Raw genomic sequence first — 13,337 nt, forward strand, 5'->3', positions numbered from 1 at the left:
TTTGAGAGTTAATAAAAATTACCGCCTGCCAAAAAAAAAGTTAGAGTTTTAGTACTTTTTTACTGCAAGGCAGCACAAGCACTGCAGCACAAGCAGAGCCTAGCGAGTCGTAAATACCGGTATGTTGCGACTCCCTAGCTAGGCCTGCTACTTTTTAAAGTAACACATCGTCACAAAGCTGACACTATGTGACAGGGACGATAAATCCATACCGGTATCTCACAAAAGAGTGGAAACAAAGACTAGCTCGCGTAGTCGTAGGAATGCGACAGTCATGTGCCTGAGCTGAAACTAGTGAAAGTGAAATGCCACTTCGTCTTGGTGAACATGGACGTAGCAGGGTCGACGGAGGCTCTAGCTACATCAGTACATGGCATGTAGTGATGTAGCTAGCTAGCGACTAGAACTAGATCAGCGCCGTACTGCCCGTATTATGGCCCTGGGCATACGTCTTAGTTAGAGTTAGAGCTTGAAAAACTCTCATTCCATAATTTATTTTTTCATGATTCGACCAGAAACCTACGCCTACGGAGCTAGCTAGCTGTAGATCGACGTGAAGTCTAGTGCCAGTACTCATGGTACTGACGTGCACGCGTGCACACACAACTCAGTACATGATGTACTGACAGAGTACTGAGTAGTGCTAGTGCCAGTGCAGTGGTCAGAGCTAGAGAAGGAGTCTGAATGACTTCTCATAGTAGTACTAGTACTACTACTACTAGTAGTAGTAGAATCTACTGACTGTCTGTGTGTAATGCGGGTAGACACGATGTGCAGTACAGACTACAGACAGTTATGTAGTCTACATACAGACTACAACAAGTGAGTGCATGCTAGTACAGTCAGTACATTGTAGTAGCTGTCGTTTTATTTGGTGCTCCAAGTTTGGCCTGAATAATACAAATAGGGCAGGTCAGGGCAAGGTGGAGAGGCTGACTTCCTTCCTTTAGGGCTCACTGCGAAGACCTCCGATCCGTGAAGCTTTGGCCAGGCGTCCTGAGCTGAGCAAGGGTGGCTGTACCCTTTCAGTTACAAAGATCTGTATCGACTCACTAACGATCGGTATCGAGTCGCCAAAAAATATTGAAGATATGGACGGTGGGGGACTGTCAGAGCGGGTGGCGGATTCCCCCGCTCGCTTATCGAATGGCCTTCAGTCGTTAGGCGCAGCAGCTGCACCAGCTCCCAAGCCCAAGCCACCGGTGCGAGCAAAGCCAGCGATGGCCAACTCTTCTGAATCTTCGAGCAAGCCAGTGGTTCGTCGCAAGCCAGCAGCGGGAGCAGAGAAAGAACAACAGACGCAGCAACGACAAGAAGATGAGCAGAAGCGAAAATCAGCAACACTACCAGCAGATCAAACCCTCAAAGCCGAATTGGACAGCGAACTGCTACTAGCTCGCCAACAACACGGCGACGACATGCCAGCCCTAAGACCTAGAGCGCACACGGCTGACAATCCGTCAACGCCACCACGACCGCGTCGTCAGCTCGCTAGCGCTACGGGAGTGGAGCGCCAGCAGCGCAGCTCGCTAGACGACCAGCTCAGCGCGCTGGAGAGCGAGAGCAAATGGGCCAGCGGCAGTCAAGACGAAACGTCGACAGCAGCCGCAGCATCTGTACTGTCTGTGGACGGAGCTCGGGCGCGTAGCAATTCGAAATTGTCTTTTCGGTCTCGGAGCGAGTCGACGGCCAAGTTGGCGGACCAAGCAGCTATGGAGGAGATGAGGACTTGGTTCTCGCAGCTAGGACTGCCGCAGTACGCCGACTCGTTCATTGTGAATGGCTACGATGACCTATCAATGTTGGGGTAAGCGAAACGCAGTTTTTTTTAATGATAACGATAATTAAATAGAATAGGCGACTTCATTGAGATGGAAATAATTTCTGTTTGAATAGAAACTCGCCCGGGGAGAAAGCACTGCTTGTTTTATTTCCTTTCCGAAATTCGAAATCGTCTGTACCAGCACGCTTCCTGGCCGCGCAGCCCGTGGCGTGATGATGATAGCTGTAGTCTGTGACATGACCGCATCAGCAGCAGCTGGACCAGCAGCACTGCCACTGCTGCAGCTCAGCCGAATGCACAATGGTATAAATCTGCAATAAGTGAATCATGATGTTTTGTACAGTTTGACACGGTGACACGCAATTATTTGTAGCTACATGGCCATGCCAAGCGATTGGCAGCAGGTGGTACCATGGTGGCACTGCCACTGCCTGGATGACCAGCTGCACCTGCAGCATCAGTAGCACCAACACCAGTTGGTCACTGTGATCTACAGCCTGTACAGGCCGTAACGGGGCTGCCAGCCTTCCCCCGTGTGTTTTGCCGTATTTGTACCCAGGGAAAATCACTCCTTCGTCCTAAACCCCTCTGCCAAAGCGAGTGTACTGTACGACCAGTAATGTTAACGAACGTTTAATTCCCGTAGCTATGCAGAAGACGTTACTTCAGTAACGTCTGGCGCTAGCCAGGGTCCACACAGCTTTAATTTGGTGTTTGTTTGTGTGTTTGTTTGTTTGTGTCACGCCTGGCGCTATCCCGTATCTGTCCCGTACTGTACCGTACCAGCAAAGCCACAATATTTTTGTTTGTTTGTGCCATCGACATGCCTGGCGCTATCCCGTGCCTGTCCCGTACCATCAAGAGTACGGTACCATCAAGAGAATGAGTATATATGCGAAGTGTATCGGGGGAATGCATTCAGTGCAGTAACATTTTGTGTGGATTTGTGTGCGAGGCCGAGATCCCACTAGGAGGCTGGCTGGGCCGCCTGTCAAACCGCCCGGGAATCGCATGTAGGCCAATAGCATAATAAATATAACGTATATACAGTCATGTAGATGTAAAAAGCATTTCCATCAGTTCTAACAACATGCACGATGAGCTAGGCAACACAGCATAGCGCAGGGCCCTGAGCTTCCAAGCTCTCTCGTTCGAACGAGTTAACGAATTTGAAAGAATCGTTAACATTTGAAGTCGTTGTGTGCAAAACGATACGTACATGTACCGTAAAGTACCGTTGATCCTCCTCCCCCCCCCCCCCCCACGCCATGTCGCTTCCCAGCTTGATTTTCGGCAGGGGCGGGAATTAGATCAAGGCTGTCAAGTGCAGTACGATGTACAACAACGTAGAGGATCAGACTCTGTGTGCTGGATTGTGCATATTTTCATCCTGGATTGGCACATATTGTGTACAGCAGTGCATGCATCGGTTCAACATCGTATTTCGTTGTATACGCCGAAGTCGCCTCACAGGTAGAAAATCGACAGGGGGCGGGAATTAGAGAGGGGGCGGGAATTAGAGAGGGGGCGGATCAACGGTACTTTACGGTACAGTCATTTGCCGCTTTTGAGACAGAATTCGTTAGAATTTCACGTTGCTAACCCACAAAAATCCGGAGATCGTTAACTTTAATTGACGTTAAAATATCTAGTCTTACAGTATGTCGTGCGTCAACTACATGTAGGATGGAAATCACATCGTGGTACGTCACATGGACATGCTTTGCACTAGCAGCGAATAGTGCCAAATACGGCTACCGACGTACGTGCCTTTGAGTGTCGAAGAGAACACGAAACAGTGACTGTGCTTCACTGCTTGTGCACGGCAGTACAAAGTCATGTACATTGGCCTTAGGCCACACGTTTTGATTTCTATGTTTCTCGTCACCCGCGCGCATACGATTCAGGAGTCTGGAAGAAAAAAAGGAAAAAAATGTGCTACACTGACTGTGCATGTGGGGACCAGCACACTCATGCACATGTACATAATGTGGCCTGGCATGCGCGACACATGATGCAAGGTGGCATTTTTGTGCGCAATTTAGCAGCACATGCTCAGATTGTGACAGAAGCTCCTACCACATACTAGTTGCTAACTATGGATGCTATTTTGCATGGTGTATTGGTGGATTTTAGTGTGAACAAAGGTCTAATAAACTTTTTTTATTTTTCGGTCATTTTTTATTTTTTTTCCACCTCTCGCATACGTTTTTAGATTTTCAGGTGACGAGAAACATAGAAATAAAAACGTGTGGCCTTACGCAAACAAAAAAAAGCACTGCAAAATACGGAACGTAAGAAATAGTTGCAGTGCGCAAAACAAACCCAGTTGGTTGGCAGCACTGGACCTCCTTGTTGGCTGTAGCCAGTAAACATGATAGACTTTCCTTACAGCTTGTGCTGCGTTCAAACGCCGAACGAGTTGAATTCAGACTTTGCGTATAACGACACTCGGCGGTGCATCAGAAAAGTATCCTTATTTGCAAAGTGTCTTTATACCCGAAGTCTCAGTGTGTATGTATTACAGTGGGATGGGACTTTGCTCTGGGCATGGGAATTCTGTCGTTATTCGCGAATTGTCGTTCTATCCGCAGTCGTTATTAGCGAAGTTAAGTACATGTCTCTCTCTTCCTGTCACACTGTACAGCATGCTGGATGACGCGGACTTGCAGTTGTGCGGTGTACACGACGTCGCGCACCGCAAGCTCATTCTGCACGCAGCCGCAGAGACAAGCTGTACCGACCCAGATCAAGCGGAGGACGAGTGGGAGAGGCCGTCCTCACCGCAGGAAGTTGAGGTGAGTTTCAGCCAGCCTGTAGCTAGCCATCTATAAATGTCAGCAGGGGCGTCGGACACGGTACGGTCACTACGGTATTGACCGCACCACTCTTTGTGCCGAGTACCCCGTGAATCTATAAAATGCACTGATTTGGGCTTTGAGTTTCCAGAAATTTCGGCTCAGCCACCCCTCCCTCACGCGTGAATTATACTTCAGATGGCTGATCGTGCCACACTAAATTAACTGACAAAGTACAATTTTTTCTTTTCTTTTGCTTCACATTATCATATTCATCAATTAGTAGGAGCCGTGGCTGGCTCTGGCCATCCCGGCAAGAAGGCAGATATGCCTGTTCGATTGGTGAATACAAATAAAAATACCATACCATATTTCCGACGCCCCTGGTCAGCGGAAAGGCACACACTGGCAGTTATTCATCACTGGTCACGCATTAAGTGTCATTGTGTGAAGGGAAGAATACAGATACTATGATATTGTAGGGTACGTGAGACCTGATAGCGTCAGCAATGAACAGTGCTATACAATCATAGTGGTTTGTGTCCGTGTATCTTTCTGTATTACTCTGTTCTGTCTTGGCCGTGTGCAGGTGCGTATCCGCGACCGTATGGTGACGTCTGAGGACGTGGACGCTCGTGCAAGGGAGTCCCTCGCGCGCAATTCCCTGTCGCAGATTGTGGAGCAGCTGTGTACGCTCGGCGGAATAACGCCGGTAAGTGTTCCGGTGCAGTCTACTGGTACTCCCGATAAGTCACGCACTTTCATGTCACTCAGTCTTTGTCTGTGCAGACGCCGAGACCACCAAGGTCGGCTGAGCAGCAGGCCCCCCCGACACCACTTTCCACATTCATTCGGGAGCATAGCGGACTTAGTAAAAAGGAAGAAAGAAAAAAGTCGCGCACTTTTGCATTTCGGACGGCTTGCACCTTTGTATAATGTATGCAGCATATGTAAGTCACGGACACGAGATGAGTCGTCCAGTTTTGTCTCCAAGATTGGGTGCGTGACTTTTTTTTTTTTTTAACTTATCGAGAGTAGACTACAGCATACAGTGCAACCTGGTGCAAGCGACCTCTGTGTTTAGCAACCACCTGCTCGTAACAACCGTTTTTCCATGCACAGACAGTTCTACACAGACACTGTGGGACCTGGTTCTAAAGACCACCTGGCTTTAACGACCGCTTTTGCTAGACGTTCTTATTTTCATGTACCATAGTCTATGGTGAGTTGAGTCAGCGTACAGGTGTAGTATTACATTGTGTTAGATAAACCTTGTTTGTCAAACATGTTGTTTGGTTGTCAGCATATTACAAGGTGGTGGAGCACCGTGTTCCGAAACAGTGTACCGTACTAAAACCATCCACGTGTGTGTGTGTGCGTGCGTGCATGCGCGCGTGTGTGTGTGTGTGTGTGTGTGCGTGTGTGTGCGTGCGCCGTGTGTGCGTGTGCGTGTGTGTGTGTGCATGTGGTGTGTGTGCGTGTGTGCGTGTGTGCACATGCACTGGGTATTGGTATTATTCTAGATGACGATACCGTCACCGCTGGCTACTGAATCCACTCTCGGCACGAAAGAAAATGCCATCATGCCACCTACACCAGTATGTATCCGTGTGTGTGTGTGTGTGTGTGTGAGTATGTATGTGTGTGTGTATGTGTGTGTGTGTGTGTGTGTGTGTGTGTGTGCGCACATGTGTGTGTGTGTGTGTGTGTTTGTGTGTGTGTGTGTGTGTGTGCGCATGTGCGTGTGTGTGTCTGTCTGTCTTGCCGATACACACCAACAAAGGACATTATCAGTGTACTTGTGTTGTTGCATGTTGAAGGAGAGAGAACTAGACATGCTTAATTTTAGTCTCTTTTTGTGCGTGTATTTCTGTGTGCATGTGTGCATGCCCGTGTGTATGTGTGTGTGTGTGTGTGTATGTGTGCGCGTACGTGTGTGTGCGTGCGTGCGTATGGTACTTGGTGTGTGTGTGTGTGGGTGTGTGTGTGTGTGTGTGTGTGTGTGTGTGTGTGTGTATGTGTGTGGCCAGCTTGCGTCTCATCAAGCACCAGAACTGACAGGAGGTGAGTTCACAGCTGGTGAATCAGCACCAATGTCCCGTAGCCGTACCCCGGCATACCGGGGGAGTTGGACATACCGTGAAACCTCTCTGAACCAACCACTCAAGGGGCCTTGAAGTGGCTTCAAAGGGTGGTCTCTGTTACCAGGTGGTCCTTACTCAGGGTCATTTAACTGGAGATAGCATCCCTTGGTCCTGGTTATACAGTTGAACATCGATTATCCGACCACCTCTGGGCAGACAACTGTCAGGCGGTGTTCAGATAAGGCAAATGTTCCGGATAAGAAAAAACTGTCACTCACACACTTTCAGTGGTTATTACTAGCCGCACGACCTTTTTACTTTTTACTTTTCAAAATTTTCGTATTTTTTGAATGGCTCACTACATGCACAGTGCGTACTCTACGGCACGTGCGCCTAAAAAAACGGGTACGGATAATCGAATGGTCGGATAGTCGATGTGCGGATAATCCATGTTCAACAGTAATGCCCTTGTGAGACAGGTGGTCACCTTATCCGAGTTGTCACCTTGACAGGTTGCACTGTGCATTAAAACACGTCACTAACAACTACTCTGGATAGAGCGTAGAGTGCTGTTTATCCACACCCGGAGGGGGGGGGGGGGGCACGGGATCGTCTCCAGGGTGCTCGGTTGGGGAGTGTGTTAGCGTTCGCTCGTCCATCTGAAACTTGCATGTCCCCCCATGTTATACGTAGTTTGTGTCAATGTAACATTTCGGTCCTTTCTTTTAAATCTAATCCTTGACTCTCCATCCGAATCCCATCATGTTTTCACCATTTCTGATTCTTTTCACCACTACTAGTCTGGAATGGACACACTTTGACAGTCCTCTAAATGACACACGCTGGGGAACCATTTCTGACGCCAACCTGTTGCTAAGCATCCTGTACTACACCTTTTGAATAGTCCACCGGGCGGGGAAATCAGCAGAAGCTCAAATCTGTCCCCTAAAAAAACCCAGTGCACACAGGCATTCGTATGTTGTACAGATAGTAATGTAAATAGAAAAGGACCTGTAAGTTACGAGTTATGACTAACAGTCCACCAAGGTAACAAGATAGTATGCGCTCAGATAGTGCGACAACAAAGCACAAACTAACAGCGATATTGAGACATTCGACAGCCTGACACCTAGCTCCAACACATCTATGAAGCGCAAACCTGCATGTTTGTATGTTCACACGTGCGTCTAACAGATGCTGATATTGATCTGGATGACTTGCTGTACGATCTGGTCAAGTTTAATCCGCAACACGCCATCGACACCGCCGCCGTCCCAACACCTCCGGAATCGCCGCAACCACCGACTAAGGATGCATCCAACAAAGTACGTTTGTGTGTGTGCGTGTGCGTGTGTGTACATGTGTGTGTGTGTGTAGGTGGAAATGGCCTGCTCGATGTGCCAAGCTACTGATGTACTTAACCAATCCGTTGCCTCCTGAAACCTGTCTTGCAATTGTACAGCAGGATTGTGGGTTATAACCGATTCGCACAACGAGCGAATTCACGTGTATCGCGCTGTATCCACAGAGATATTCTCCCGTGTCCGAAGCTCGAGGAGAATCCGTTTACAATTGCGCATAAGCCATGTGCCCACGTTTGTTCTTTGCACGCATGTAAAGCCAGTGAAAATACTATCGTGGATATGGAAATCCGGTCGAATGACCGAGGCGTATGACAATGTGTATATGTGCGTGTGCATGCACCTGTGCGTGCGTGCACGTGCATGTGTATGTGTGTGCGTGTGCATGCCTGCGTGTGTGTTGTGTTCTGTACTTGCTACTTGCGTGCGTGTTCAGCCGCGAGGCTCCCTGCCCACCAGCAGTGCCAGCACATCGCGACTACCGGATTCGTCTTCGTCCTCCTCTCTCTCCTCATCCGCCTCATCCACGTTAGCCTCCTCGTCAGCGTCATCGTCAGCAGTGGGCAACAACCCGACGACGTCATCGGGAGCCACGGCAACGGGACTTGAGCGGAAGACCTCGCTCCCAGTCATGCTGAGCCAGGCACACAACGACGACGACAAGCAGATGATTGGTAAGACTTTTAAAAGACGGAGAGCTGTGCAGTGTTAAAAAGGGATGTACCGGTCGGGGATGTATCGGTCGGGTATGACCATCGCCGTTAATGGCGCTGCATCTGCCACCCTGGGGTATAGTCATGCATGGTGGTGGCCTGGCACGAGCAAAACTTCTATAAGCCGGTTGTGGCACGGTATAGGGCTTGAAAGTGCTACGTCACAGCATAGCAACAATTTCAAAAATTCAAATGAAATATAGAGCCGACTAAAAGTGCGATAGCAACTATCCTCGACGATATCCAAATTTTCACCTTCCTCTTTCTCCGTCGCTTGTCAAGCAGATAGCTGGCCCTATACACGCCGTCCTCTTCTCCACGGGATAAAGTTCGACGTGTACTTGGAAGGAAATCGGCGGTTGACGTACGATTCAGCGCCTTGTCATCTACTCGGGACCTCCGACTCGTGGCCACAGAATTCTGAAACTGAACTAAGAAAAAAACCTTGAAGAAGACCACTCTCTACCCCCCTCTCTCTCTCTCTCTTTACTTGTCTTTTCTTTCGAAAAACTCTACTTCAGCGGTCACTTCTGGTTCGAGTTCTGTACAACCGACCATCTCGCCAAGTGGCTTCGTGTATACCTGTCACCTGTGCATGCTGCACGCGAGGCGCAGCCGAATCTCACACCGCCCGGAGTGTAAAAATTACAACTCGCAGATGTCCTCGATTCCTGGCCATGTAGTTACACACCTTTCACACGCTCCCTTGCATGGTAATGTCTGCTTCACTGATACTGTTTAGAGTGTTAATTTTAGAAGCATTCCTTATGGGGAATAGATTTCCTTATGCACTCCGTCCGGTCTACGACGGGAAAAGAGCGCGTTAGTTGGGATGACAGAGGGCATGCACATCGAAACCACGCCCTGTCAACGACCCGTTCTTTTTCAGTTTTTAACCACCACTCAACTCGGCCCAAGAACAAAACAACAACGAAGCACAGCGACACACCAACGCTGATGTGGCCATCGCAAATCCCGTACCGTGCACGCAGGCACTGGGTTGCAACAGAAGAAAGATGCGCTGCAAGCGTGCCAAGCAGCGAGTGAGTACCCAACGCGTGCTTATGCTAGTCATGGCAACGGAAGATAAATTATAGAGAACGACCCGCGCATGGTTCGATCGTGAGCAGAGTACGAAAAAAGCACATTCAAACTGGGCAACAGAAGCAGAAGAGAAAAACGAAAATGAATACTTGTCTTTCAGTGGAAGTGCTTCTGTCGAAGGGTGCTCGCACCCGACGGGGTGACAGCACCCCTAGTCAGACAATACAACTTTATGCAAGGAAAACGAAATAGAAATAATTAGCTGAGTCACAGCGCGGGACTCCGAAACGAAAACCGACCCAAAAAACCGACCCAATAAAATGATGGCGAAGAGTTGGCCAAGAAGTGGCTATGGCCGCAGCAGTACATGATAAGATGATGTCCATGACGGTCTCCCGTGTGTGTGTGTGTGTGTGTGTGTGTGTACGTGTGTGTGTGTGTGTGTGTACATGTGTGTGTGTGTGTGTGTGTGTGTGTGTGTGTGTGTGTACATGTGTGTGTGTGTGTGTGTGTGTGCGTGTGTGTGTGTGTATGTGTGTGTGTACGTGTGTGTGTGTGTGTGTGTGTGTGTGTGTGTGTGTGTGTGTGTGTGTGTGTGTGCATGCCGTGTGTTACCTGCAGCTTCAATGTGGCAGACGCTGGAGTCGGCATGTAAGTAGGGCAATGGGAATCCCTTTCTACGTGCTCTGCTAAAACATACAGTCAACTTCGCTGATAACGACTGCGGATATAACGACGATTCGCGAATAACGACAAAATTCCCATGCCCAGAGCAAAGTCCCATCTAACTGTAGTACATATAAATAGACTTCGGGTATAAGGACACTTCGCGAATAAGGACACTTTTCTGATGCCCCGCCGAGTGTCGTTATACGCGAAGTTGACTGTACATGTGTGTGTGTTTGTGTGTGTGTGTGTGTGTGTGTGTGTGTGTGTGTGTGCCAGCTAGTTTGGTTGGTAGGTACACTTATGCCTGATTGTGTTGGGTCTGTTGCCAACAGGCTCGGCTGCTTGAAGGTGTAATGTTGTACCTGCCACCTTTGTTGGTTCCAGGGTTCATATACTTTCTATTTGAAGTATACATACCTGTTAACCATGGACTGCTTCTGGCTAGATTAACTCTTGTGTAATCAATGGTGCTAGTGAAGCTTTTATCAGATCCACTCTGATTTAGCCACTCACACTAGTAGCAAGTATTACCTTCACTGGGGGCAGGGGTAACTGCAGTTGGATCCTGGGACGGATACCCTGATACCGTCAATCCTTTTTCTGCACCTTGTCCTCACCCACTTACTGAGGTGTGGTGAGCCCATAAGTGGGATCATTTTCAAGTCCACCCAGAGTTTTGGGGATTTCAGGGGTGTCGGCCGTTGGGCGGTTCAATAACCAATTGAGTCATCTTTCCAAGATTCCTTTTGAGTCTCTCTCCCCTCTCCCGGGGGGACTCACGTGACCAGTTTTGGTAGTGAGCAACAAGTACAGTGTGTGTGTGTGTGTGTGTGTGTGTGTGTGTGTGTGTGTGCGTGTTTGGTGTACGTGTGTATGTGGTGCCGGGATCACAGCCCAGGTACAGGACGTCAAACAACCCAGCACCGTGCACACCCCGGCTGAAGCACAACGGGCAACCTTGGAGGTCGAGCAAAAGATCAAGAAGCTGAAGGAGCAGCTGGAAGGCGAAGGCATTTGGACGGAGGTTAGCTGTTTGTATGAATGGATTCTCCACAGGCGTTGGCCTAAATTGGGGGAGTCTCCGTCAACGGCTTATAATAACAGGGGCGTCAGACACGATACGGTCACTACGGTATTGACCTTACTACTCTTTTCCCCAGGTGCCCCGTGAATCAATAAAATACACTGATCTGGGCTCTAAATTTCCAACATTTTCGGCTCAGCCACCACTCCCCCCACGCGTAAATTGTACTTCAAATGGCTGATCGTACCACACTAAAATACCTTCCGACGTTGCCCCTGGATGAAGAAGCCGAAGAGAAAGTTTAAAATAGAGAAGGAAGGGGATAGAAAGATGCGGGGTGGACCTAAAACATAATTGCATGTTCTGTCCTTTGCCCACACAGACCATCACAAAGCTGAATTGCAAGCTTGAGCCTGCAATAAAAAAAAATGACATGCCATGATTGCTAGTCCCCCGGAACATATCTCCAAGTCTGTTACTAAGAGTGCCTATGCCAGGCCTGCAGTAAAAGGCTCACAACTCAGTACCAATGCACCATATATTTCCTGAAAGTAGAAGCATGGACGCTTCCAATGACATATAGAACATATAATTCAAGAGTCTGATCTTACGTAGTTTATCGTTCGGATCTTCTGCCGTGGAATCCACCACCTTCAAAAAAGCCATCAGAGCTTTGAAACGGCGGTAAGTCTGTATGAAGGCGCACACCCAGCTGCCAGTCAGGAGTGGCTTGCAACTCCAATGCTGCTCTGGAGTCGGATAAGATTTGATTCCCACGTACACAATCCATCCAATCAAACTGAGAATCTCTTGTGACGTCGCCAGATTCCACACACCTTCATTTGAAATAGAATGGAGGAGTTGAGCAGTGAAGAAAAGTTTGAAGAAAGATAGTTCGTGTTGAGGAGCAAAGTCTTGAGGAGGGTGGAGGCCAGGAGGTCGTTCAGGCGTGAAGTCAGCAATCACTGGGGCTTGGTCTACATTATCAACCCAGGCATTGGCAGCAGGGTGATGTTCTCCACGTCCTCTGCTGCGTCCCCCGCCACGACTACCACGACCCGCACCAAGGCCACCATGCCCCATGATCGCCTCTCCCGCGAGCTGCGCCGCCACGACCCTGAACTCCGCCAGCTGTGCCGCCACGAGTTGCTGGAAGTTCTTCCGACGAGCTGCTTTCTCCATCTCCCTCGTCGCCGCTGCGATCAGCGGAGGCATCGTCGCTGTGAACGACAGAGTCAGAGGCTTTGTCGCTGTGATCGACAGAGTCAGTCAGAAGCATCGTGGCTGTGATCGACAGAGTCAGAGGCATCGTGGCTGTGATCGACAGAGTCAGAGGCATCGCCGCTCGACTATTCAGCAGAACGAGAGTCACTGCTGCGTGTATGCTGAGCGCCACCGTCGCGTCCTCCGCCATCGACACGGTGGCTTCTCACTCGCGACGACACTAGCGAATCGCTCCCAAAACTCGCCGAGCTCTCGTCTCCGATTAGCTGATCATCCACTCCACTATGATCATCACTGGGCTCGCACTCACTGCCCAGCTGTGCTGGTGATAGGCCACTCAGCTGATCGACAGGAAGAACTCGCTCCCCGAGTTGTGCTCCCTTTTCGCTACTAAATTTCACATCGCTCTCACTTTCCTCCCCTCTCAAAGCTCGATCGAGTTCGCTTTCTTCATCAGATGACATCCCAGCATCACTGGAGGACAGCGGCTCACCGCCATTGTCATCAGCAGGTGCTAGAACGGCTCCAAGAGCAGCTGAGCTAGCTTGCCGCCATGCGCCTCGCCATCATAAATTCAGAGTGAACAAGAAGTGTAGGCGCAAGCGCAGCTTTCGCACTCTGTTCAACGCTCCGTTGC

General features: G+C 49.3%; 1 protein-coding gene across 3 annotated transcripts in view; it reads left to right on the top strand.

Moving 5' to 3' along the window:
* Positions 1 to 843: 843 nt before the first annotated feature.
* Positions 844 to 13,337, top strand: part of LOC135827405 (ras-associated and pleckstrin homology domains-containing protein 1-like) — a 32,849-nt gene continuing 20,355 nt past the window's right edge. For all 3 annotated transcript variants that reach the window (XR_010555435.1, XR_010555436.1, XM_065339897.1), the window contains exons 1-9: positions 844 to 1,807; positions 4,431 to 4,581; positions 5,171 to 5,293; positions 6,105 to 6,179; positions 6,612 to 6,645; positions 7,860 to 7,990; positions 8,463 to 8,700; positions 10,405 to 10,434; positions 11,346 to 11,476. Coding sequence is in view for 1 of the 3 variants with exons in the window: in XM_065339897.1 (XP_065195969.1) it covers positions 1,092 to 1,807; positions 4,431 to 4,581; positions 5,171 to 5,293; positions 6,105 to 6,179; positions 6,612 to 6,645; positions 7,860 to 7,990; positions 8,463 to 8,700; positions 10,405 to 10,434; positions 11,346 to 11,476 (1,629 nt within the window). In the remaining 2 variants the exon portion in view is untranslated. The remainder of the gene's footprint in view (positions 1,808 to 4,430; positions 4,582 to 5,170; positions 5,294 to 6,104; positions 6,180 to 6,611; positions 6,646 to 7,859; positions 7,991 to 8,462; positions 8,701 to 10,404; positions 10,435 to 11,345; positions 11,477 to 13,337) is intronic.

This window comes from Sycon ciliatum, chromosome 11 (assembly GCF_964019385.1).
Source record: "Sycon ciliatum chromosome 11, ocSycCili1.1, whole genome shotgun sequence".
In the NCBI taxonomy this organism is placed as follows: domain Eukaryota; kingdom Metazoa; phylum Porifera; class Calcarea; order Leucosolenida; family Sycettidae; genus Sycon; species Sycon ciliatum.